The sequence below is a fragment of the Dreissena polymorpha genome, chromosome 2 (assembly GCF_020536995.1).
Source record: "Dreissena polymorpha isolate Duluth1 chromosome 2, UMN_Dpol_1.0, whole genome shotgun sequence".
NCBI classification, from domain to species: Eukaryota; Metazoa; Mollusca; class Bivalvia; order Myida; family Dreissenidae; genus Dreissena; species Dreissena polymorpha.
The window spans coordinates 141,558,834-141,586,737 of record NC_068356.1 but is presented as its reverse complement, the minus strand read 5'-3'; the positions used below and the strand labels follow the sequence as shown (position 1 = coordinate 141,586,737).

At 36.9% G+C, this 27,904-nt stretch overlaps 1 protein-coding gene and 1 long non-coding RNA gene across 2 annotated transcripts; both read right to left on the bottom strand.

Annotated features, from left to right (window-relative positions):
- Positions 1 to 1,293: 1,293 nt before the first annotated feature.
- LOC127869244 (uncharacterized) lies at positions 1,294 to 15,116 on the bottom strand. Its single transcript, XR_008044486.1, has 3 exons — positions 15,011 to 15,116; positions 2,250 to 2,434; positions 1,294 to 2,053 (listed from the first exon to the last, which is right to left on the bottom strand). It is a non-coding gene; the product is annotated as an uncharacterized LOC127869244 (long non-coding RNA).
- A 3,151-nt stretch (positions 15,117 to 18,267) lies between these two features.
- Positions 18,268 to 21,919, bottom strand: LOC127869241 (uncharacterized). Its single transcript, XM_052411626.1, has 3 exons — positions 21,740 to 21,919; positions 19,079 to 19,263; positions 18,268 to 18,877 (listed from the first exon to the last, which is right to left on the bottom strand). Exons 1-3 carry the CDS (start codon positions 21,798 to 21,800, stop codon positions 18,722 to 18,724), a joined length of 402 nt encoding a protein of 133 aa, XP_052267586.1. The 5' UTR covers positions 21,801 to 21,919; the 3' UTR covers positions 18,268 to 18,721.
- Positions 21,920 to 27,904: the final 5,985 nt, after the last annotated feature.

The following is a 27,904-nucleotide window of genomic DNA, read 5'->3' as shown; positions in this document are numbered from 1 at the left end:
AATGGGTTAATATCTAATTATTGGTGGAAAATAACATAACGAATAACCTTCTTGAAATTGATAAAAAAAGAACAAACAATAAGCCATAGTGCATAAATACCTGATTGACTAATGTTCATATTCATTATGTATAAGTGTTCTAAAAGACCATCATCAACACTAATATTTATGTTTATATTATCATCAAATTCATATATATAGCGAAATATGCTAGTCGATGAATGACAATCTGTGTTTACAACCCTAGTAGTAAATGGCTAATTATTTGTGTTTATACGAGTATACATGGACAACAAGTGTCAGAATGTGACTTCATCAATGTGAATGTGCGTATGTCAAGAACCGAGTTGGGTTAAATGCGGAATTCTTAACTACATACGTCGCTGAACGATTAACGTCCAATTACTGAACTGATATGTGTTCGGCCATTACCAAAGACTTTTAAATTTAATTAAATGATCGATGTCGCAGACACATAATAAAAATTGTGTTTATTGGTGAAACAAAATGCTTTTCACATCGTCCAAGTTGTTAGATCTAATATCAATATATATTTTAATTTTTGTGTTAATTTTTAGCTTCACGAAATCAAAGCTTGCTATGTTTCTTCTGCGTAGTGAATATGGTGTCCGTCTTTCGACTATGGGGTTCAATCCTAGAGCGACAACGTTACTTAGATTACCATTACGACACCAATAACAGGTCCTACTGAGAAATCGATTTTGACAACGCCTCAATAATCCCCATGCTTTTCACGCAATCGATCTTAAACAAAGCGGATTATATTGCTATCCAAAACAAGAAAAACTTGCCACTGTCGCTATAAAAATCAGCACGTAGTTTGAACTTTGTTGTAATTTATATATATGTGTTAAAGTAGAAATGCGTAAGAACTTCAAGAATTTGATTTATAAACTGTTAATTATTTTGGGTAAAGGTTATATATAAGGTTTGGTTTATCTTTATATAAAACATCATCAAAATATCGTTTGGATTTGTTACAGCTTTGAATATAGAGTATTGTTTTTTTGTCGTAAGACTCAGCATAAATTCCATCTCATGGCATCATAGCACATTAATTTCGCATACATACGCATTACTGCCCATAGGAACCCCTGCAAATTGTAAAAAAATCTTTCCAGTTGATTACTTCTACGCATTGTCTAAAAGAAAATAGAGAGCAGAAGTATATAAAAGCACTTCAAAATATCTATCATATATTTGACAGGTTTAAAATCAAAGCAGATACTATGGGATACTTTTTTTCGTTTGAAATTGCATATTTATTACATGTAATTGGCGACATTTAAGTATATAACGAATACATACATACACTCACTTGAAAACAGTTTTATTTTTTCATTTGAAACGCTTTGTAACTTGTTTTGGATAACTGAACAAACAGTGTAAGTAATTATATTTCATTGGATAACAAACGGGTAATCGGTCTAAGGATTTTCGGACATATATTGTCAAAAAGTCCGTGTACCATATATTTCATTTTGCGGAATAAATGCTTACTACAATGGTGTTATATGATTGTTTTACTATCTCTATCGTAGTAGAAGATGCTTTATCGTTGTAGAATATGCTATATCGTAGTAGAATATGCTCTATCGTTGTAGAATATGCTCTATCGTAGTAGAATATGCTCTATCGTTGTAGAATATGCTCTATCATAGTAGAATATGCTCTATCGTTGTAGAATATGCTCTATAGTTGTAGAATATGTTCTATCGTAGTAGAATATCCTCTATCGTAGTAAAATATGCTCTATCGTAATCAAAAATCCTGTATCGTATTAGAATTTGCTCTATTGTAGTAGAATATGCTCTATCGTAGTAGAATATGCTCCATCGTTGTCGAATATGCTTTATCGTGGTAGAATGTGTGTCCATCATTTTTATTGGTTTCTTGTGTAATTATATTCTTGCTCGTAGAAAAAGCCGTAGGAATAACCCTCACAACGATTGGTAAGGATTTCAATAATGATTCTGCAGGTTTGATCATTCTTCACCGAGTGGGGGATGATCGTGAGTGTCTTCTTACCGTCCTTAAATAAAGTAAGTGCACATACTTTTGCGAGATCTGAAATGTGTATATATTGCTGGGTTATATATACACCGACTATTTCTAAACACTTAGGGTGCATTCATCCACAAAGGTCGTTAATTTTATTGTATTGTTTCAGAAGAAGTAACAACATGTGAATAGTCACACATATTTTCATATTAAGTATTCGTGCTCACCTTGACGACGTAATGACTACCGGCAGCCGTGACCTGCAGCCCACATTTCTCGGCGTATTGACGCAGTGTCTCCCTTTTGCAGTCGCTTGGGTAAGAGAGCCCCAAAATGTTTATGTTCAGATAGTAAAGATCCCTCTCCGCGAGTCCACCGTTGGGGTCATAAAGGTCCCTCTCCCCTGGCAAAACTGAAATGAAAGGATCGTTGTTACTGACTGACTAATGGGATTGTTTACCCTCGGGACTTCGGTTAAAAACCATTGCCCGAGCACACTGCTTAACATAAAACTCTGCATAAAAAGGTCGAAAACGGTTCCATTGATATAAATAGAAAACTTTGCAGTGTTGGTGCGGTGCCTTAATAAAAATCTATTGGTTTAAAATTATCTATACTTATTTAAGAAGCGTTATAAGAAACAAGAAATATCTTTAAAAAAAGATATACGGCGTAAATAGTTTAATGAATGAGATCAAGGATAGCGAATGTCTTTTTCTGTGCAGTTCTTAGCTGTATCTCACGCAGTACGGGATGTTACGGGGAGTTTTCGCGGCTTATTTTACATTATAACATATTGCTGGTCATAAACCTATAGATACAAAACAGACAACCAAAAGAAGAATGGAAGTGACCCACCCAGTCCTGTAAGCCGAAATGATCCGTAAAACAATATTGTGTCTTTGTGTCAAATCTGCACTAAAACTAAATTTACATGCTCATAATATCACTTTAGTACATTAGGCAATATGGTGGAATAATTATTGTTAAATTTATAAAAAATAATATTTATCATTGTATTGTTGAAAACATATTAAGAATCTATTATTGACATACCATAATTATATTGCTGAATATCTTCATTTAACATATTTCTGGTCTAAAGAAAATTCCAGATCACCTAGTTCACGGATAGCATCTTTATTATATAACGGTTATTTTACTGGCCGCGAACTCCGGTGATGACCTGTTAGGCGGAAAACTACAACGGGCGAGGCATGGTATGGTATTGCGCAAGGGGGGGTTAGAGGGTTAGGGTTAGGGTTTGGGTTAGTGTTAGGGGTCGGGTTAGGGTTTGGGTTAGCCTAAACCCAACTCTAACCCTAACCCGACCCCTAACCCTAACCCAAACCCTAACCCTTTTTGGGGTTATCACCCCTGACCATGCCTCGCCCGTTGTAGTTTTCCGCCTCCCGTATATAAACTCTGAATGTCCGCGAATTGACCCGAAACCTTATTATAAATTACTATGTTTATGTTATGTTACTGTACTGTTTATTATTTATTATTATTTATATGATGTTGTTATTGTATGATATTGTTTGTTTTGTTTTTTAAGGAGGAGAAAGAGAAAGAATAGCCCAATTTTTATAAGTAAAGATGGTGAAAACACACATACTGTTGTATGTGGCATCATCATTACTAGACCCACTGTTCAGTATATACTGCAATGGGTTTGTTGGAGTCTTTAGACTTTGTGATCTGTGTTTTAAATGTTAGAATCCAAATAGGATTATTTTAATATAATTCTTATAGAAAAAGGAATACACAGATGTGTAATATGTTTCAGTAACAAAATAATAATACTTGAGGGTTTTCCAGATCACAAAGTGGTTGAACATTGCCATTATATATTTACATACATAGTCAAGTACCATTATTATGTGTATATTTAAGGTTTAAACTAAATGCCACACAACAAGATCTAATCGTTGGAGAGATATGTTTATATCTATGAACATTAATTAGTAGGGATGCCAGAGCCTGATTTAACAGCTCTCAAATGTAAAGTGAAGTTGCATGTGTACATGCAATTATATGAAAAAGAAAGGAAAAAAGACAATATATGATAACACATATGGTGTATAACTCTCAATTATATATTAATGTTGCAATTGAGTATTAAGTTATTAAAAAAGTAATGAGTATAAGTTTATGTATGTGGCTCAATGTTAAACACTTGCAGACAGAGAATATAGCCGTAATGCTCCAACATAAGACCCTGTCTGTATGGAACTTAAGGAGGATTGGGCTATGGAGAAGAGAAGTCCCCCCAGAGTGGCATTAAAACAATATTTAAAAATGGGTTTAGTAAAAAACCCTTATATGTTAAGGGTAATAACTTACGTGTCTCCAAACGATCACCTTTATAGGGCCACATAAAAATTAAAGGTAAAACAATGTGCTTTACAGTTAAAAATGAGACAAAAACAGCTAAATTTGTACAAAAGGTACATTATTTACAATATGTACAGAACTATATGCGTTTATATATTTAAAATACATGTTGCCACCATGGCGGGTTGAAAGAAGAAGAGATTTTTGGAAGTGTAGGCCGATGTGAGTGGGGGAAAAAGAGCCAGCAGGGGTGATGTCACTCAGTTGAATTAAGGGAGGTAATTGTGGGGATGGAGTCTACAATGGTTGTTTCCCCTGGACCAGAGGGAGTGCACGGTAAATGAAAAATAGTTTGTATACTATTGAAGGAAAATTGGTAAAAGTAAGATGTAAAATGGTAAAAAGACCAAATATTACCTAGATGCATTAAAATAAACCCACAAAGCTCTAATCCAACCAATATTATTAATATATTGGAGGAAATAGTACTAAAGTACCTTGTATGGTATGTAAAATGACAATTAAACAGAAAAACCGAGGCAATTTGCTATATAAAATAGCAATTTAATATAAAATTAAGGAAATTTGCTATAAAAATAGCAATTTTAACATGAATTAATGCAATACAGAGTAAAATGGTTGCTATGGTGAAGGAATAGCAGTATTGAGAAAAAAAAAAAGGCAATTTGCTAAATAAGATAGCAGTTTTACACAAAAGTAAGGAAATTTGCTACACAAAATAGCAGTTATAACAAGATTTAATGTACTACATGGTACAAAATAAGCAGTATCAACAAAGTCGACAATACTTTGTCCTGGGTAGGTTTAAATAAGTGTTTATCATGGAATAAGGCCCTGCACCGTGCACTCCAGTCCGACATGGTTCTTCGAGTTTGAAGGGGAAAGGGTGGGGTGTCAAAGGGGAAGAGAGGGGGTGCAATGCAGCCAACAATCCCAGGTTACTGGACAGCCTCGTCCTTTCTTGTAGTAAGAAATGCCATAAAATATGATTATATTAAAAAACTGAAAAATGTAAATGGTGGACTAACGTCATACTCGCATAAAAAATGTATTAAAATAAAGAAGACTAGGTCAATGCCATTGGCCTGATTTAGAAAAGGCGGGGTAGAACAATAAACCCATCAAAAACTAAAATAAAAGTTGTGTAAAAGCGACACAAATCCAACACAATTATTAGATTACATCAGGTTTGTGCAAAGATTACACAGTTTAAAAGAAAACCAGTCACAAGACTGAATAATTAGGTGGGTGTTGGCTGCTCTCCCTCCCCCAATGACCTAGAATTTGTCAGTTATCTGACAATCCAGTAAGTATTTGGCGAGGGCAGAGAAGACCGGGCCCCAAGCTGCTCCCTTTGGGTATAGCACGTTGGAAAGGTTTAGAACTAGTCCATGGGAGTGCAATGCAGCTTCGAGGTGGTCCCTCTGCGCCTTATGGTTAGGACAGTGCAGCAGCATGTGGGGCGCAGTGAGAGGTTCCTGGCACCTAGGACATGCAGGGTCTATACCGCGGACATACTTTCCTGCGCCACCGGGTAATAGGGTGGTTCCCATCCTCAGGCGCGTGATGGCTCTGTCAAGCACAATGCTTGCTGAGTATCTGTCAGGCGGCCTGAGGGTTTTCGCAGATCTGGTAAAAGTATGTCGACGGGAAGACAAATTGTCGGTCCGGAGATTCCACTCGCCCAATACAAATTTCTTTGTCAGGGAGTAGATGTCAGTAGGTGCCAGTGGTTCCCCAACATCTACGGCCCCCCTCAAGAGGCCCTCTTTGGCCCCCCTGTCGGCCTGCTCATTCCCACTGATGTTGACATGTTCTGCTGTAAAAATAGAGAGATTGTTGCTGAGCCAGTGCGTTTTACTAATGTTTTTTGAAGGAATTACAAAAGAGGCTACCAAACCAGAGTTAGGGCATTTGGAGCCGTCAGTGTAGATTTTTAGATGCTCAGCATACATATTTTCTATAAGAGAGAGAGCTTCTGACTTGATGAGTTGTGGCAAGTCAGTTTTCGTTATTTTATTAGAGAGTGATAGGTCAACATCAATGGGTCCAAGCGTCCAAGGGGGGGGCCTTGGAGGGCCTCAGGTCTGCTACATGTACCTTGTCGAGACCGGCATCCTCAACCAGGGTCCTAATACTCGCACCAAAAGGTAGGGCGACATGCTTACGCTTAAGTATTTTCCCCTTGATGAAGGTGCCAGTCCCGACAAGTTTGTTAACGGGGTTTGAACCATGCCGAGACTTAGCCCTGGCCCAGAAATTGAGGGACTGTTGTTTTCTACGCAAGTCAAGAGGTAACACACCGGCCTCCTCCTCTAGCAGTGCAACCGGTGTACAGTTTAGGGCTCTCAGAGCTATCCTTAGGGCCTTGTGTTGAATGGCATCAACCATTTTTAGGGCGTTTGGCTTTGCACATGCATAGATTTGGGCTCCATAATCTAGCTTTGGACGTATAAGGGACTTGTAGAGAGTTAAGAGGCTATTTTTATCTGATCCGAAACCTGTGCCTCTTAACATTCTCATTAAATTTAGGTCCCTTTCGCACCTTTCTGCCAAATATTTGAAGTGGTGAGTAAAAGTTAACTGTTTATCTAGGTACATACCTAGAATTTTCACCACTTTTTCAAAGATAATTTTGGTGCCGCCTAAATTTAAGTCCAAAGAGTGCTGAAATTGTTCGCCAAATAGTACTCCTACTGTTTTGGTTGGAGAAATTTTGAATCCCCATTCAATTGCCCATTTCCATATGGAGTCTAAGCCTGCTTGAGCCCTCTTTTGCAGGCGTAACATGTTAGACCCCTTTAACAGTGCCTGAGTCATCGGCAAACTGGGAGATAACCATTCCTGAGTCTTTTACGGCATCAGGTAGACCGTTCACGATGAGGGAGAACAGAGTTGGGGATATTACGGACCCCTGAGGGGTTCCGCGGTCAGTTATGGCTACCTCTGATAACTCCCCATCGACCCTGACCTGGATTTTACGGCCCTCTAGGAAAGCTCTGAGGTAGTGGAAACAGTATCCAGTGATTCCATAGTCAGCTAGTTTTTTTAATATGCCAAAGGTCCATGTTAAATCAAAGGCGGCATGAAGGTCCAAAAAAATTGCTAATACTGATTGCCCTTGATTTTTTGCAGAAAGAATATCATGTTGTAATCTAGCTAGCTGATCAAGAGTAGATCGCCCCTTCCTAAAGCCAGACTGGAAGGGGTTTAGTATATTATTTGATTCCAATAAGTGTTCTAATCTATTTTGACCATTATTTCTAATAATTTACCTGCATGTGATGTTAGACTTATTGGACGATATGAGTTTGGATTATTTTTGTCTTTACCGGGTTTAGGAATTGGAATCACTGTGGCCTGCTTCCACTCGGGTGGTATCCTGCCTGTCCTATACACCTGATTGAATAGGTTAAGCCAGGTTTTCAGAGTTATGGCTGGCATATTTTTAAACATTAAATATGCTATTTTGTCAGGCCCCGTGGCGGTGTTGCTCCTGCTGTAAATGGCACTTAATAATTCTGTAATAGTGAATGGTAAATTGAGAGGCGTGCTGTTATCCCCAGGCTCATTTAAAATATTTCGGTGCTCAGTCTCAAACCGCTTTTGATAATTCAGAGTTTCAACGGGAAGGTTTGAGTCACTGGAGACAGATTAGAAATGTCGTACCAAAATTGAGCCTTTTCCCTTGGGGTAGTGGCAATTTCGCCTTTGTATTTAAGTAGCGGTACAGGGGTGAATGAATTTCCTTTAATTCTGTGATTTTGTTGCCAAAAATCCCTAGTATTTTTCTTATTAATGATAGCTGAATCACAGAATTCTTTCCAATTTTGAGTTTTTGCGTCCAAAATAACCCGCTTTGCCTGATTTTCGAGGGACCTATAATTAAGAAGATAATGCTCAGCGGGGTTCTTTTTAAGAATTTTTAAAGCATTTTTACGGGCCTGTACCGCATTGGAGCACGCCTCATTCCACCACGGGACCCTATTTCTGGCTTTAACCTTGCCGGAGGAGACCGGTATGCTACATTCCGCTATGGACAGTATCTTGCTGGTTAAGTTATTACAAAACAGATTTGGATCCTGGGAGTGAACATCTGCAAGGAAGAGATCTGAGCAGAGGTCCCTAAACTGAGCCCAATTAGCTTTTTCCAATAAAAACTTTTGCTCTCCTGAGCATTGAGCCTCAGTTCCCTGTGCAATATAGTTGAGCAGGGTAAACTGTTGTGGGAGGTGATCAGATCCCATGGTATCTTTAACAGTTGCCCATGCAGACGCACTTGCTATCCTGGCATTAACAGCAGTAAGGTCAATGTGGGAGTTTAAACCAGTGGGGTTAAGTCTGGTTGGAGAACCGTCATTGAGCAGTATAAGATCTTGCTCGTCCAACCATTCTATTACCGCCCGACCTTCTGCATCTGAATTGATGGAACCCCAAGCAGGGTGATGTGCATTAAAGTCGCCTGTGAATATAACATCGAAGGGTCCTTTAATGGTCCTTAATTCCTTAAAGAGGCCGTTCAGAGTTTCAAGATCACATCCTCTTGAATATAAATTGACCAGGATAAGAGGCCGGTTCTTGTCAATAACCAATTTAATTGCTAATGCCTCAATAGCAGTGCTACCATCAGATTAAAATTAGTTGTTCACTCCCAGGTGTTCATAATTAATTGTGTTTTTAATATACTAGTATATGGCAAGGCCACCGGCAATATTATGGTTTAAAGTAACATAATTCTTAAATTCACAGTTATACCCAGGTATTTGTTTTACAGAACTATTTGAAAATTTGGTTCCTTGTAAACATAAGATATGGGTATTAGGGTTACAGTCAATAAAATATTTTAATTCTGTAAATTTGTTGGCGGTAAGACCACCAACATTGAATAAAATGACGTGCAGGCTACTGTCCATAGTGGTGTGAAATTAACTTGCGTTTAATCTGATTTAATGAATGATGAGGAGATTTAACTCCTAGTTTATGGCCTGCACAGGCCCCTTTGAGTTTCGCGGGGGTCCTGGCAAGCCGAACATGATTCTTTTTAGCGGGGAGGAAACCGCTGGCCGGGGGGGGGGCATCCTGGATCTGCTACTACTATTGGAGGATCCCCAGTTCCAGAATGGATTTTATTAGTTAGGGATTTATCAGGGGGGATGACCTTTGTTATTGATTCTCTGCAAGTTTTGAATCGAGAATCAATTTTGTTATAGATGTAGGATATAACACGACGCCCAGTGGGCCTCTTCTGGCCCTTAAGTATCTCAGCAACCAGATCCGCCAGCTCGCTGAGATATATTTTCCTATATGTGGGACCTGTTGCTGGCGGATCCTTGATTTTAATAAATGAGTCCCCAGCAAACGAGTTACGTCTGCTGGTGTTGTCGGTAGGGGAGCTCATTGGGGATGTCTGGAGGTCGACCATTCTGGGACGGTTAGGGGGGACACTAACTCGGGGTTCCTCCTCTATTTCACAGACACCAGAGATAGAAAGGCTCTCCAATATGCTGGAGTGCACTGACACCAGAGAGTCTCTCCGCGTCACATCAAACATAGAGTCGTCCGACAGTGTAGGACCACTACAGGTGGTGTCGCTAGCACCGTCGGTCAACGTGGTGGACGGGGAGGACCCCCTGGTAGCCACAGGAGGGCGTCTCTGAGTGGGTGGATCCCCCTGGATAGGCGATACAGGGGGGGGGGTGCGTAAATCGGGTGTGTGTTTGGATACCGGTTCCACAAAAGTAACCTTGCGGGGGGGGGATTCCCTATTTATAGGTTGAGAAGGGGTACTCTTACCCACTAACCCCTCAACTAAAAGACATGACCTCTCGGTTTGGGGCGTGATACTACCGGTAGAGGCATGTTTGGGTGATGACTTGGAACCGGTTGTGTTGATTGTGTTACGGGCGCCCACGCTGTGGCTCGCAGTGTCAGGCGTAAATAGCCTGCTCTCCGCCTCGGACCAGGTGACCCCATAAAAATGAGCAAAAGTGGCTAAGGTGACAGCCTTCTTGTAGGAGGGGCACCCCTGGTAGGAAGCGGAGTGCGGGCCGCCACAGTAAGCGCACCAACGTGTTTTGTTGGTGCACCTTCTCTGGCAAGTAGATCCGGCGCAGCGGCAACAGGTAGTGATACTAGAGCATTTACCCCTGCTGGCTATGTGGCCGAAACCCTGGCAATTAAAACACCGGGCAGGTTGGACCGGGCAGGGACGAATGTCAGGGGCAATATTGGTGCCCTTCACAAGGATTTTGTTAGGGACTGGAATAAATGTAAGAAAAGTTATTTTGACCAGTCTCGGAAAGCCAGGAGGCGCGGGGCGATAGGGGTCAACCCTTTCCAAGTTGGTGATAGAAAGTTCGGAAAGGGGAATCGCAGGGCTAAATGCTAGATTTCTTTGAAGTTCCATAAGTTCCTGACTTTCCGGGATCCCTGCTATGAAACCTGAAACTGACCTCATGTTCGAAGGTGATAAGGCCCTGACTGCGACGCTGCCAAGGTGGAAAGTCCCCCTAGAGAGAAGTGTGGCAAGCGCCTGAGCGGACTTGAGCTGCAGTAAGATGCAACCGGACGCAAGAGGCACAGTCCGCTCAACGAGTCCAGGAAGCTCCCTAGCCAAACACGAGGCCAGTTGAAAAATAGTGAAGAAAGACATAATGGGGCCTACGCTTCCGACTGACTGGAGGAGGCACCTAAAGGGCATGATGTTGTAAGATGATGGGAATCCAACTCTGAAAGTGCCTCCCCTAGTAAAGGGGTCAGGTTCTTGCTCTGCCCCTTGGATGTTTTGTTGTGTAAGGACATTGTTGGTATTGAATGAAAAAAGGAAATCGACAGGGGATAAATAAATAATAATTACTACAAACGCAATCCTGAAACAATCAACCAATATGTATAAATTTATTCTAGTCGCCGTTAATAGCCTGACAGTAAAGCATAAATAACAAGCACCGCACCGGTAAACAACCCAATAAGTTTATATAAATAAATAAAAATGGTATATTAAGTCATTTGGTAGTTGCTATATGCTGTAATATAAAAACCAAGAAAAACGTTTCCGAAAACCAAATGACGTCCGAAATAGTGCTATTAAAGAGTTTACGAAAAAGAAAGAAAAATAGTCATGGACGGGCAAGGTATCAATAGCGGTAGTGTAGTGGCTTGTGTTATCTCTGATCTTGAGGGACCCTCTCTGCTTTTCTTTAACTTTTGCGGTTAATGCCAGAAGCTTCAAAAAGATATCTTTATTGACAATCAGCCAACATGGCGGCCGGAAACACGAATGGATCGTTGTTATAGTATAGTGCTAGTACATGAATAGGACATTGACCTCCTTTAGGACATTGACCTACTTTAAGACATTGACCTTCCTTCGGACATTGCCTTACTTTAGGACATTCATTTTCTTTAGGACATTGACATACTTAAGGACTTACTTAAAGTCATTGACCTACTTTAGAATATTGACCTACATTTAGACTTTTTCGTATTCAGATGGAAACATTAATAAATACTGACAAGGCTTCTATGTGTGTGTGTGTGTGTGTGTGTGTGTGTGTGTGTGTATTTCTTTTGACCTTGCGGTCAAGGATAACCCATTAAGTGAAAGCACTTATTTCCAATGGAGTCCTTTGGTTTTTGCTGGAGAGACAGCAAGCAGAAAAGACAGTATTGAGATACAAGGAATCCGGGTGCGATACCCTAGCTCTTTGCGAATAGATCCCTTGGTTCTTTTACGTGCTCAGTGTATAGCACCGATACACGCGAGAATTACCTGGGTTTCATACCAGTATATCTCTAGTTGGGTGGGAAACACTTGAAGCATTTCTGAAATTTCCAGTGCCCCGGCCAGGAATTGCACCGGGGACCTCTGGAATGGTAGACCAGTGTGCTACCACTAGACCACCGCACCACCACTTAAGGTTGTTGTTTTTGTTGTAGCAATAAGTATCCTGCAATAAACAAATGTTATTCAGTTATCGATAACAACAAGAAACCTAAAATGAAATTGTGAATAAGAAACCTTAAGCGGTTGATTAATTGCTAACATAAGTATGCACATATTTTTGAAGAACATTTAAATGGGCCATGCTCTGTGAAAAGTGTGTTCAATGTATTTGCTTAAAGTGTCGTCCAAAGATTAGCCTGTGCAGTCCGCACAGGCTAATTGGGGACGACACTTTCGGCCTAGACTTGATGTTTGCTTAGAAGAAACTTTCTGTAAACGAAAAATACCAGTACAGTGGAAAGCCTGTGCGGATTGCAAAGGCTAACTTCACGCATATGGATTTAACCCCTTTTTCACAGAGCATGGCTCAAATATATGAACCATAAAATAATGCCCTTAAGATGATCTTAACAAACTCGCTTTAATTGGATGTTTTCATCTCAATCATGTAGGCCTAACACCAGTGTGATTAAATGACGAATTAATACATTACCATTATTAAGGCAATACCTTATACGCGCTCATAAAACACCTTATGCGACCAAAATGCAAACAACTAAAAAGTGCCAAGCATAATCATAAAAATACATTTTCACAAACATATAAGTATACTCAGTAGTCGTTTGAATAATTAAAGTGAACAAAAATCTTTGAATATTTATCATTTCAAGAGATTGTAAGTAAAACAAATCACTCTAAGCCTCCCAAATATTATAGATTGGCAAATCATATCGCTTTGTTGAACATAAACATCGTATAATAATGATTTATACATTAAAATTGATTTCTTCAATACAGCTCTCTCTTACCTCTGGCATTGCAGACTGCCACACAGACTACGGCAACGAGGAGAACGAGAGCGCCGATGACGCTGAAAGCATAGGTGCAAGACACAGGGAAGTTGCTGCTGAAGTAAATGTTTAGGTCAAAATATACTAAATAGTTTCCTTATATGTTTCGATAAAAAAGCGACAACTTTGAGTGAAAATAAATACAACATTTTGCACATAGAGACCCCATAACCATATTTTTCTTGACGGGCATTCTTAGCTGAATCGATTAAAGCAATAAAAAAGAAATGTCATGTTCAAACCAAAAAAATTTCGACTCAAATCAAAATCGACTGTTTTTGCGCCTTTTTTTCGGCCGCTTTCTAGTGGATTGTAACCTTTTGCAGTGCCATTTTTTTACTTTAATCTCCAACTTTATCCTATTTCAGGGATTTAGTAGTGAACACCTATGCTTACCCTATCAATATCTCCAAACGATAAAACCAGAACAACAGTCTAAAGTGTATAACATGCCTTCGAGGAAAATATGATGATTTGTTTAGAGAATACAGCATCGATTATTTAGTATATTGTAACCTTAACGATTGCTGACATCACGAGTCGCCCCCCTTGTTACCAAAATGATCTATATTTAGAAACGGGAATTCCAAATAGTGACGAATGTGAATGGTTACAAAATGACATAAAAATAAATACGTAGAATTACATTATTTCACGCATACCATTATGCAACCATCCGTTTTCTTTTCCGACTTGATACATTTACAGCTTTCCATTCAATATTTTACAGACACAATACTCGTCCAGAATTCGCGCGAATCCATTAAATCCGATGCAACATTTAAACCGTTAGCTCTATAGTACTCGTTACGTTAATTTCTTGCTCAAAGTAAATCATTTTAACTTCAATTAACACATCTCTATTACTTTCAAACTCTACTTCATCAAATCCATAGAAAGGCAGGTCAGAATCAATGTCATAAATCATAAAACATTCATCGTACTCCGCCATTTTTTACACATTTTCAAAGAATAAAAGTGCTTAATGTCCCACTTCCTGCTGAGAATATGTTTTTTTTCTATTTATAATTAACCGATGAAATGTTACATATCCTTAAACCAGTGCTTTATGAATTCAGTTATGTAAACATTTGACCTCTCACAGAACAGTAAACAAAGGAAATAGAAATTAGGTGTGAGGTCACTATCAACAAGAACAGAATTGTTTTACGAACGAAATTTGTTTTAGTTTCTTAGAAGGTTTTTTCACGTAAAACGGTCTTAGAAAAATTCACTAAAAACGGTGTCAGCAATATTCTTGAAAGAAAACGTTAGAAAAACGTTTCCAAAAAAAAAGGGAAGAATTACCATATACTAATTTAAATAGATATTTCGTCTGATTTTTGATCAGGTAAGGCTTCATAATGGTCAACCGATCGATGTGGGTTTTCGAAATGTCGTATATACCTAAAGCATAGGTGCGTTGCACCTATGCTAAAAATCAGCGTGTTCATCTTTCGCACACAGTCGATGTGTAAATTATTAATGTGAACTGAATGCACGGGAACATTTATACGTTTACACCGTTGAAGTATATCATTTATCTTCATTTAAGATGATTGTTTTGAAGTGTCGATACCATCTGGCTAGTCATGTGTTGTTAATTTGTTCCTTTTGAACATACCACTTAAAGAAAGGACGTGGCAACAGTGTACATCCCGTTTCGAATGTTCTTAAAAAGGGTTTAAGAGACCGTTTTCACAGATTTTGACATGTATTGAAGTGTGTTATTAAATGCTTTATTTTTTATAAATGTATCAAGCTCCAGTAAAAAAACAAGGGTAAAAGTAAACAAAGAAGAAAAGTAATTCGCAACTGGTCTCGAACCACTCACCTTTGGGTTAAATGTCGAGTACTTAACCACTCGTCTCATACAGAGAGTGGTGTATTTTATAAATAATATAAGCAATCCTCGCAGTTTCACAAACAATAACGATAACAACAAAACTCTCCAAATTATTCAAACGTTTTGCGTTTGTAACGCTTTATAATTTCAGATTTTATAAATCGTCACAAGATGCATATAATGGATATTTTAGAGCATACAGTATTACTGTAAGCTCGAAAATATCATAACTACAGCGAAAGTATTCAAATCTGAAACATTTTTTTTTCAATTCTGTCAAATTTTTTTTTTTGAAGAGGTCCCTTTAATCTCATCTGACAATCAGTACTGGACCAGTATGACCATGCGGACTTAAACAGTTCAAATTGCTGAATCTACCGGTATATCACTTCAGAAAAGTGCTCATATATCTCTTTTCAAAACAAAAATTGAGTATTGTTCTACTTTTATAGATGGGATAAAACCCTGCAAAGAATATTTGCTTTATTCATTTCTTAACAAACTATCTTTAATACATTTTCAGTCACAACCGAGCGTGTACGAAATGAGAAATATCAAATTATATCTTAATTCATTTTATTGATTTATTTATATTGACAGGCAGTTCATCTGAAGCTATTGAACATATAACAACATTGAAGATATCAAAAGGTATATGACTTAAGTTTAATACATGTGCGTTAATGCAGAAAATAAACACTTAACGTGCTTTGTAACTATGATCTCATCTACTGACACACGTTTTTCTCATTTTTTAATACGTATTATAATCAGGAAAATAAAATTACACTTGATGTAATAGGCAAATACAGCAAAATTTAAGTGATGCTTCTATCGCATTTTAGATGTGCTCAATCCGTTTTATTTATATAAAACATCAATGAAACTGTATCTTCTAATTACAAAATAATAATAATAATAATACGTTAAAAAGGTCACTATAATGCGTCTCAGCAAAGAGACTCAAAATGACTCCAAATGATTGCTGGACATGATAGAAAACCGACTTATAATCCAAAATTAACAGATTTATATCAAGCACGTATAATATGCGCACCTGTTTAACTGATTCATAAGTTCATATATTTATGCACGTGCTCACGTGGTGGTTGTTTGTGCACTGCAAGTGACAATTCAATAAGGGTTTATCTGACAATGCATGCGACTTGTTTTCTACAGACTAAGACGAAATCAAGTGTTTACCTTTGTACATATCGTGTTGTGCTTATGTTGTTTGCATATATTTGTTGAGATTAGGCTTAAAGCATGCCTTTAAACTGGTGCATTCAATAAAAGAAATGACTATAAAGAAGTAAACCAAACCATGAACATCAAGAATTTCTATACATAGAGATATATCAGATCTTTTCCACTTCTTTTATAACAGAAAGTCAACATACAATGACTAAAACTCGGATCTCTGCCTTGGGGCGCCCATTGCTAAAACATTGGGGACTAAAAGTTTTTAACCCGAATTCGAGGATCGGATTTAAAGCGGGTATATACGATTTTGTCAAATATTTTTGAATTTATATAAACTGTGTAAAAAACTTATTATACATGTATATATATATATATATATATATATATATATATATATATATATATATATATATATATATATATATATATATATATATATATATATATATCAATATAAATTAAAATAAAAGTTAAGAAGAACATGTGTTGAAAAATGCGAAATAAGCCAGATATTTAATTCTGAAATTGAAAACGGCTGTACAGCCGAATTCGCCAGCATGTATACTATACATATACGATGTGCATCTAAACTTAGTTTTACGGTTTATTTGAATTCCTGCAACGATATCTATTCATACGAAACACGAACACTATCTCCGATCCTAATACAAAGACGAATGCTTCAGTTATTGTAGGAAAATATGTACGTCATTATCGGCTCGGGGCGCTTATTTGTCATTGCTGCATTTTATGAAATTCGGCTTTAATGTATAATTTTTCTTGCCTATTTTGTGTTATTGTAACATATTTTATCAATATATTACAATTAAACACATATAAAAAAATCGTATATACCCACTTTAAGGCAACCGTTTATAAAACATTAAATATTCGTAGCATGTAATGGGTACACATTTAATGTTTCTCAAAAAAGGCAATAGAGATAAACGCGTCAATCTCTATCCGGTTTTCGATTATCTGTCTTAGTTATAACCGTCACTTGAATGCATTTCGCGGATAGGTCTTGGCGGAACGGTGCGCTTATTATTAGCTTCAGCATGCTACTTAAAACAAATTAGTATATTTGCATATTTCAATTCAAGAAACAGTATTAGTTGAGAAATTCGTATTAACTTCCGATTGTCTTTTATTTTATTTACCTGACCTATTGCAGTCAATGTTATGCAGATACTATAGAAAAAAAACTGTTTTTTTAATTAATCAGACTTATTGTTTGATTTCAAACATGATTCCAAACATCAGCATGGTTGACCCGGTTGAACTTTGTGCTACCAACATGTTCACAGAAGGCCACTACACGATAATGTACAATGCTAGTGTTCGTGTGTCGTATGAAGAGAAACCCTTTTGCGTAATTCCTGAGATAAATATCATTGTTCAATATTGTTGACTAAAAAAGTAACGTTTGTTGGAGTAATTTACTCAAAAGGGATCCTAACTTATCGAATCAAATGGGATATGCTACAAAAAGGGCTAGCTAAATTGCTATTGAACAAAAGAAAAGAGTGACACAGTAAAAATCACAATCATCACGTTTTTTGTTCTTTGTTGTAATTGATATATCGGTGTTTATCTGGAAAAGCAGAAGAAGTACTACAATAATTCGATTGATTTCTTGTAGTTTTTTTGTCGGATGAACTTTTTTTCCATATTTTATACATGTATATGGCTTATCTATATTTAACTCATTCTTAATATATATAAAGGTCTTGTTACAGTTTTGAATATAGTATTACTTTTCGTTCGTAACGCTTATACAATCCATCTCACGGAAGCATAAAAATAAACCGCATATTAATGGTGCATAATAACTGCCTATAAGATTCCGTATAAAAAGTATTAACTTAAAAAAAATCTTTTTATTGAGTTTCATATTTACATTTTCTTAACGGCAATGTAGATGAGAACGTATATCTAGTCACGTCGAAAAAGTAAGTTTTCTATTATTTCATTGGCGAAAACTAAAACCTGACAGCAGCAACAACTTTCTATGGAAAACAAAATGTTGTACAAAGCATCTCTTGAAGTTTCATATTTATTACATATTCTCGGGTATATATATGTATATATAATGTACAGTATACATTCATATAACAACATTTTTATGTTTGACACCATATAAAACTCGGTTAGGATAATTGCACTCACAGTTCGAGTAATTATATTTAATTTTGATTACAAATTTGTTTAAGACATACATTGCCAAAACCTCAGTGTAACACCTATTTTGTGTCGTAGATCCAACAGTGTACCAGTATGTTACATGTTTTGTATTTATACAATATATATCAATACACAAGAAGTCTTATCATAATACTGAAATACAATTCCATGCTATTAACCGACATTGTGTGGAGTGAATGTTTCCTATAAAAAGTCATACAGACTTTCAATGTTGTTAGATTGCTTTACTCTCATATACCGTCGTATTTGCTGTGGTGTGACAAGCATTTGTTACAGGTTTGCTGTCGAGTTTTAATATTCCTTCCCGTTGTAAGAGTCGTAGGCAGCATAGGAGTCGTAGTACCTGTTCTGACAGCGACCGTTCAGAATGTTGATGATGTCTCGGCAGGTGCCGTTGCCCTTCACCTTATGGGGGATATCCGTGATAATCGCGCCAGTCTCTGGGTCCTAAAAAAAAGTTGTTGAGTTCACGTGATCTTAATTTATATGTGTATATATTCCCGGATTAGGTATAAAGTTACTTATTCTTTCCACTGAGGGTTCATTTACGCAAAAGTGCGTGCAGTTTATTTTCTTATATCAGAAGAAGTCATTTACGCGTAATCTGAATATTGAACTATTCTTCTTATTTTAAGTAATAGTGCATACCCTGACTTTCAAGTGATTCCTGCCATTCTCGATGATCAGTCCACAGTTCTCGGCGTAAGTACGCAGTTTCTGTCTTTGACAGTCGCTAGGGTACTTCAGCTTCGAAATGTCTTCATATAGGTCGTATTGGCCATTCTCCACGAGGCCTTTGTGGAGGTCATAAAGGTCCTTCTTCTCCTGCAAAACTGCCATGTAAGGAATGTAACTGATATAATTCTAGTAAATCGGTAATAATCTGAGTGGCGTTCTGTGAAAACTGGACTTAATTACGGATGTAAAGTGTAGTCCTACCCAGACAGGGCTTATCAGGGAAAACACTTTCCGCCTACGCTGGAATTTCGTTTAATAAAGATCTCCTTTAAACGAAAACTTCCATAAAAGCTGACAGTTTCCTCCTTGAGAATCTTGTGAGGCATGAATGTTGTCATCGCACGCTTCCAACACACCAACATCATCTGACCTCAATTTGGTCCTTAAAATTGACCTGCTTTTGAGCTTAAACATATTCAAATGACCAATAAATCAATAATGACAAAGCTTCCACTGGGAGACATAGGCGATTATTTAAGGCAGCATTTTGTTTTATTTATGAAAAAAATAACATCGAGCTTAAATGAAATGATGTAAATGTGTGAAATATTGATCAACACGATAATCCCAATATAAGCTTACACAGCTATCCAGAATAGTTAAATGGAATGTTTAACCCACATCTGGCTTCTGCTTGGGTGTTAAATTTGCGATTTGTTATTTTATAAAATGGGCCCGATCTGGCAAAACGGGGCTTAATACATCTGAGTATAATCAGAGACTGGATTTGTGTTAACAGGAGACTTGCTTTAAAAATGAACAATTCCTAAAGGCGCTTATTGTCGCCCTGTGCGTTCTACATATACTAATTTTTGAAAACTTTTTTTCTGACGATATTTCATTAATTTGAAAGTTAACTCGTTTGTAAATTTGTATTAAACTATTTATTTTATTTACCTTTTGTGTTATTTTAATAGGTCCCATGCAGAAACAAATGTTATTAACCCATTTATGCCTAGCGTCTAGAAAAAAGGCCTTGGCAAACAGTGTAGCGCCGTTAAATGTCGCAACGCCGTTATATGTCGCAAGCTACGAGATTTGTCGCAACGTTGACGATAAATGTCACAAGGAACGATTAACGCCGAAAATCCTACTGACAATATATGTCGCAACTTTAATGATAATTGTCGCAAACACGCCAACTGCCGATAAATGTCGCAACATTAACGATCGATGTCGCACAACTTTGTAAGTCATGTAAAAAAAATGAAAAGTTGAAGTAAAATGACTAAAAAGTCCCGAATTTCGAGCTGGGGCGAATGTCGAGCCAGCTCTGACATCGACATTCGGCAAAAGTCCCGAATATCAAGCTATGGCGAATGTCGAACCAGCTCGACATTCGGCAAAAGAATAATAAGAATTTATTGGGTCAATAATGACTACAACTAACCATTTCGGACAATGCTGACCGCAACTGACATTTATGGAAAATACTGACCACAACTGACCCTTTCGGACAATACATACTAAAAACTGACCATTCTTGTGGAACCTCGTCGGGTAATCTAGATCTAACTTTAAAGTTTTAGTAATTTTTACTTCAACTTTTCAGTTTTAACAGGACTTACAAAGGTGTGCGACATTAAACGTTTATGTTTCATAAGCCGTGTGAAATTTTTGGCAGTTGAAATTTTTGCGACATTTATCGTTAAAGTTGCGAAATATATCGCCAATAGGATTAGCGACATTTATCATTCCTTGCGACATTTATCGCCAATGTTGCGACATATCACGTAGCCTGCGACATATAACGGCGATGCGACATTTAACGGCGCTACAAACAGCGTAGATCATGCGGCGTCTCATCAGGGTCTGTGCTCTTTGCTTAAATGAATTTCTGTAAATATTCTATATATAGAAATAAATATACTAGACATCCCTAATTTCGGAAATAAATTGATCCAATTTAGGAAGATGGGAGAGTCCACTAGGCATAAATGGGTTAAGTTATCGATAACACCACGTTACCTATAATGTTAACAAGAACTCTCCAACGGTTTATTTATTGATTAGATATGCGAATATTATCATAGACAATTCAGATATTTTAAGGATAAATTAGAGGATAATGCCCATAGGGATTTCGTAGCCGATTCCCTTTAATTGCATGTAATGTATTTAGGTCATGTAGTCCTTACACATGTATGATTAATTAAATGACATATAATTATCATACCAACACTTAGGTAATAATTTATACGCGTGCAAAAAGCAGCATGTGCAAAAAAACGCAAAATATTGAACAATGCCGAATATGATTAATACAAATACATAAGTACATTCTTGTAATAAAACTATGTCTAAAATCGTTTAAAGAAAAACAAAAGAGGAAAAGATACGTTCTCTTTGTATTTCAATCATGTAAATAGATTTCTAAAAAAAAGAACATTTTCTATTTGTTTATAAATACACATAAGTTTTTCTGACTCGCGGATATTCTATCATTCAAATAAAATTAAAATAGTTCTGAATTAGTGTTGATTGCTCGACAAAAAACGTTTTATTGTAATCAGATTGCTTTGTTGAAATTTATTGTTATAAACTTATTTATAAAGAAAAAATCGCCCTTACCTCTGGCATTGCAGACTGCCATGCAGACGACCACAGCGATCAGAATTGTTAGTTTGTTCATCTTAGTCACAAAGTCGATCTCTAATGGAGTGATGTGGACTGAATTCTCGGGCGTATTTATACCATCACACCGTTGAACTCAAATTTTATCAAAAATCAGCACTTCTCAATTAATGGATATAAAATGTGCTGGTATGTTGTTTATTTTCCACTTCACATTTGCAAATCATTGACAATTGATAATTGTGTCCGCCTCAACATATCCCGTTTGAAAAGGATATAGCTAAAGTGATGATTCCGTTTCGAATGTTCTGGAAAGGATTAATCTTGGATGACAATCAGTACTGAACTGCTTTGATACGTATGACCAAAACAAATAAAGATGCCGAATCTTCATCACTTCAGAAATGTCTTGATTTTTATTTCGTTTAAAAATATAATATTTGCAATCTAAGTATGAATAAATCCCTACAAGCAATATTTAAATGTGTTTTAAAACAGCAAAAAAGTGTTGTTTTTCTTTCTTCCTTAACCATCTTCCTTTTTGTTCAATTTCCCGCTTCAAAGAAATGTTTCCGTACACATATACTGTTTACCGACGTGCACAGTGCAGAAGATTCCGGCATTCATCGTCAACAGTCGGATTAGAAACGAAATATAAATTACTGGACGTTTTGACGCACCAGAGTAAAATGCTTGGAAACTTTTTACGTTTAAGATAATTTCAAATCTTTTATCAAGTCATATTAGCGTGAATCTCTAAAAAAAGGTGCATTTATTTGATAACAAGTCTATTATTTTACAGATTCATAATCTTAAAAAACTGTGTAGTTCAATTTAAGTCCGTGTCTATTTATACCGCTCGGATTTATCATTCAAATAAGAGCAAAAGTTACATTTGAAGTTTTTCGAGTTAATTTGTATCATAATAAATAATCTATTTATCATACAAGAAAAGAAATTAGTTGTCTATTATTTGATATAAGTACAAAGCATAAATTAGAACTGTTTAATTGTTTCTTTGTTGTTGTTGTTTTTTTTCAATAAAATACTGACTTGTAAAACATTCGCTATAAATAACTATCAAAATAGTATACTTAAATGGCTTATATTCTTAGTAACTTAACAACATGCGGACGTCGGATGTTTTGATCAAATTACCACTTGAATTTTTTGGATAAAGAAGGTAAAATCAAAGCGCTGAAGGCACTGACTTTGTTTGCTGCTGTATAATCTTAGACGCAACTCAGTTTTCAAAAGTATGTTATAGCTTTTTAAATCGCAAGTTTGAAATGAACACACCCCATTCAAATTTATAAAGAGTGTGTCTTAAAACACAGGTTAATTTGTGGGTTTCTTTTTCAAATCATTAATAAAAAGGATAATTAAAGCAGTTTGGGCAAACAGGGCTTAATGCATATGCATTAATTGTCATCCAAGCACCAGAGACTGTCTTTAAACGAAAAACAGCATAAAATCAGAAAGTGTCGTCCTTGATTAGCTTGTGCGCATTGCAAAGGCTAATCAGTGTGCACAGGCTAATCTTATTTCACATGCATTAAGCCCCGTTTTCCCCGAAAGCAGCCAATATGTACAGATATCAATAATAAACACTAGCCCGGCCAATGTCGTCTTACAAGCTGGTAAACACTATTGATTAAATACACACACTGCAGAAGTAGAGCAGACGCTCCTAGCATTCGTCGTCTGCATAATTTTACTGCAGGTAATGCAGACAGGCAGTGGTTATCGTTCCTAGCGTAGTAGACTTGCAGTTATCGTTCCTAGCGTAGCTTAAGCAGACTGACTTGCAAAACTGCCTATCTACCCTAGTCGTGAGCTAACGCTCACAACTTAAAATTAAACATGCGTCATAAAACGTCCCTTATTTAAGTGTTTAAGCACCAGTTTATATAAAATTGAAATATATAAACTTTGCAGAGAATGTTTCTAATTCAAATCTCACTGACCAAAATACACAAAAAACACACTGAGCAAAATTGATTAAGAACGATTTGGCGGTTGTTAATTGTTAAAGTTAATGTATATTACTTATCAGGCTTATCAAGGATGAAACTTAATGCACGTGCATTGATTCCGGTTTTCATAAACTGAGTCACATGTTTATTTATATCATAAGATGTATGTCCTCCAGTTTGCGACCAGCGACAACCAGATTGAACTCGTCTACACTTGAATAGGCCGCAATGCACAACTTGTCGATATCCGTTATATGGTTACGTATCTTACGTTCACATCTTTAACGATATCCTAGTAACACGGATTCGGATTTCAAACAAAAAGGTACATACAGGGATATCTTGATGTTTATCCTTGCCAAATTTAGTTCTGATGTTGTGTGTTTGACTTAGTACACTGCATGTAATCTATCAAACGCAAAACACGTTTTTAATACATACTGTTATCAGTAAAAACTAATTCCTAGTAATAATTCTATAATGTATAATTAGAAAGGTCATCAGTCCATGAAAGCTTTCAATTAAATTTCATATGTAACATTTTTATATTAGGGCATTTCAATATGCAATGGGAATAAAGTTTATTGGATCAATAAATGAAGACTTATATGAGCCTCAATCTGATAAAACAGGGCTTCATGCATGTTCGTCAAGTCTCGTCCCAGATTTGCCAATGCAGTCGGCACAGGCTTATCAGGGACAACACTTTCCTCCTAAAATGGATTTTCTTTTAGAAGAGACTTCATTTTAGCAAAACAAGTCCATAAAAGCGGTAGGTGTGGTCCGTGATTGGCCTGGGCGGACTTTACAGGCTTTTCTTGTCCACCAGTTGATGCAAGTGCATTTAGTCCCGTTTCTACAAAATGCGTATCATATTGCTGTTATAAAATGTCAGGGACGATGCACTTAACTGATGAATATACGGATGTGTTTACTGTTTACTCCAAATTAGTGAAGTAGTTTGTAGTGGGGGCTCTTTGCAAACAAAGCCGATGGATGTGTCTCTCCAGTTATTGTTAGGCGTTTACCAATGTAGTAAATTGACGAAAAGACCTATGCAAAAAAACAATGACATTATTTTTCAACCAACAGAACAAAACATGTCATACGTTGACATATGAATGGAATAATTTGTACATTAATCGCACTAGTTCACGCACATTTCATTAAACAATAATACACACTTTAAGATTCACGAAACAGCTTTACTCTTACAACTCACTAAGTTGGACTAATTTCGGCCACAATCGACTTGCGTCCACTAGACGGTCTTAGCAAATACAAGCTTGGTCAGTGTATTCATAATTTTATTAAAAAGTTAGTTGTAGTGAATATGACAGAAGACACATAGACATGTTTTCGTTAGTTATTTACTGATCAATTCATTATGATAAAATCGCTCAATAGCTGCTTATTGGCTTTTAAACACGGATGAGGATACTTAGCGGTCGGCCATGCAAAGTTGAGTCACGTTTTGTGAAAGCCGGGCTTGATGCATGTTCGTAAAGTTTCTTAGAAGATAAGCCTTAGCAGTCAACACTGGCTAATCAGGGCCGACACTTTCCGCTTTTATGGATTTCTGCGTTCAAAGGCAGTCTCTTCTAACCGAACATCTCGCTTAGGTGGAAAGCTAGGTGCCTGATTAGCCTGCAGACACTATTCAATTCCTTACCGCTTTTAATGCATGCGTTGTTCGGCGATCTTGTATTTGGTAGATAATTGACCTGGCTTGAAATTTTTAAATTTTTATATGAGTAACCTTGTTTCTTTTGTACGCTTCCTGCTAACTGAGAAATTTTCCTGATGAAGGCTAAAAGTGAAATGTTTATTCGTCTTATGTTATCCTTAATGATCGATACCCGTTTAATGTTTTAATATATTTAACTTACTCTAATTACGTTATTTAATAAGTATGTTTATTATAAAATGAAAAATACTTGAAATCTAGCATATTTATGACACAATAAAGAAAGGTGTTCCTAATTATTGTGCTGGTATCGCACACAGTGTAACAGTATTTTAGAGCCACCATATGCCAATTCGCCATACCGTTTTCTGGTATTGATTCAGGTAAGACTTACCGGTATGGTATTTTATACGTATCGTACTTATTTTCTTGTTACTTATATTAGTATTTAAAGTACAGCTATTCATAATAAGAATTATTATTAATTTGACTAAATCTTTCTATGTTTTTACCTGATGATTTAGCAATGTACAATCAATACCATCTCAGTGAAGAAGCTGTAAGCCGTTATAGAAACATCAACACTGTCTGAAAAAAACACACAATATTTGGCACGTAAAGCAAATTTTAGGCTTGGTAGTATAAATGTGAATATACACTAAATGTAAATATAGTCAATAACAGTCAAGTAAACGTTCACAAAATGTAAGATAATATTACTAGATATTCAACGAAGGCGATATATCACTATTCTAAAGTAACTGTAGAAATTGTCAAAGAAAATATTGAAACACACTTAACTGAAAATATGAGATAACTAACTCATTTACTAAATAAATAACAATTTACAGTAAATAACGAATCGTGCGTTTTAAACAATTCGTAGAACACAAAACATTTTAACTGAAGTGTATGGCGCACCAAAGGGGTCGAAACTTAAGCTTCTGCTCGAGCAGAAAAAAATGCTGCTCGAGCAGCAATTTACTGGTCGAGCAGCATTTAAATGCTGCTCGAGCAGCAAAATGTCTGCTCGAGCAGCAATATACTGCTCGAGCAGCATTTATTTTTAGAATAAGCCATTGAACCCGTAAGCCAATCAAATTTGAGCTTACAAACGGACGACATAAGCTATATCTACGGAAACGAAATAGACCGTGAATGAGCGTGAATATTGTCATAAATCGGAAATCTGACGATTTTCACAGTACCCCTGTGAGATTAATCCGATCAGTCGCCGTGAAAAATGTCAGATTGATGAAAAATAATATTTAACGCATTGTTGTTTCAATTCCACTTAATTTCGCGTTTTATCAGCTTTTTATTTTTATTTTCGGACATCTTTTTTTCGGACGTTCAACGTAAACACGCTGTCCACAACAAAGATATCAAAATAGTAGTTTTAACACCATGCAAACATTTGAATTTTAAAACGATTTTCGTTTTAAATGTTATATATATATATCGATGTTGTACATGCATTACGTTGTAAAGAAATATGGTAATGCCTAATTTACAGTCATGAGTGTTGCAATGTTTTAATACAAAGATATAACATTGATTGAAGACAATATTTTCAGATTATATATATATAGCTCCGCCAAGGACGGTCCCAAGCCCGCGCTGAAAAAGGAGGAGGGTTGGGCGTAGGGCTAGCTACCCTACCCTGTTGAAACCTTATTGCTACAGAAATGCCAAACAGAATAACAACAGACATCACGGACCTGGGAGAAGGTGGTGTTATGCAATATGTACAAACTATTTTCTGAAAATCAGTCGAAAATGAAAGTTAATTTATGTATAGATTTACGTATATTGATAAACATTTAAAAATTGGTGTTTTGACAGTTTTTTTAACCTCATCGGTCAATTGTATAAACAGTGGTTAATATTAACTATAGTAACTTGATTAACGCAGTTATTTACATGGTTATGTTACCGCAATATAGTTGTATTTGTATAAACGATGGTTACTTCGTTGTAACCTAACCTATACGTGGTGTTATTGCGTTGGTTCAGGACCAACGCATCAAGCAACACACCCATCACAGTCCAAGGCGAGGCGCTGGAGGAGGTGGACAACTTCACCTATCTCGGCAGCATTCTGGACAACCAGGGAGGAACAGATGCAGATGTCAGAACCCGCATCGGTAAAGCACGAGCAGCCTTCCATCAGCTGAAGAACATCTGGGGATCCAGCGTAATTGGCATCACCACCAAGATTAGGCTCTTCAATACCATCGTGAAGCCGCTACTCCTCTATGGAGCAGAAACCTGGAGAACCACTGTCACCGCCATAAAGAAAATACAGGTCTTCATCAACACCTGCCTCAGGAAGATCCTCAAGATCCGCTGGCCAGACAGGATCTCCAACGAAGAATTATGAAGAAGAACAAACCAGCAGCCAGTTGAAGAAGACATCCTTCAGAGACATTGGACGTGGATAGGCCACGCCCTTCGCAAGCCTGCATCCAATACAACAAGGCAATCCCTCACATGGAA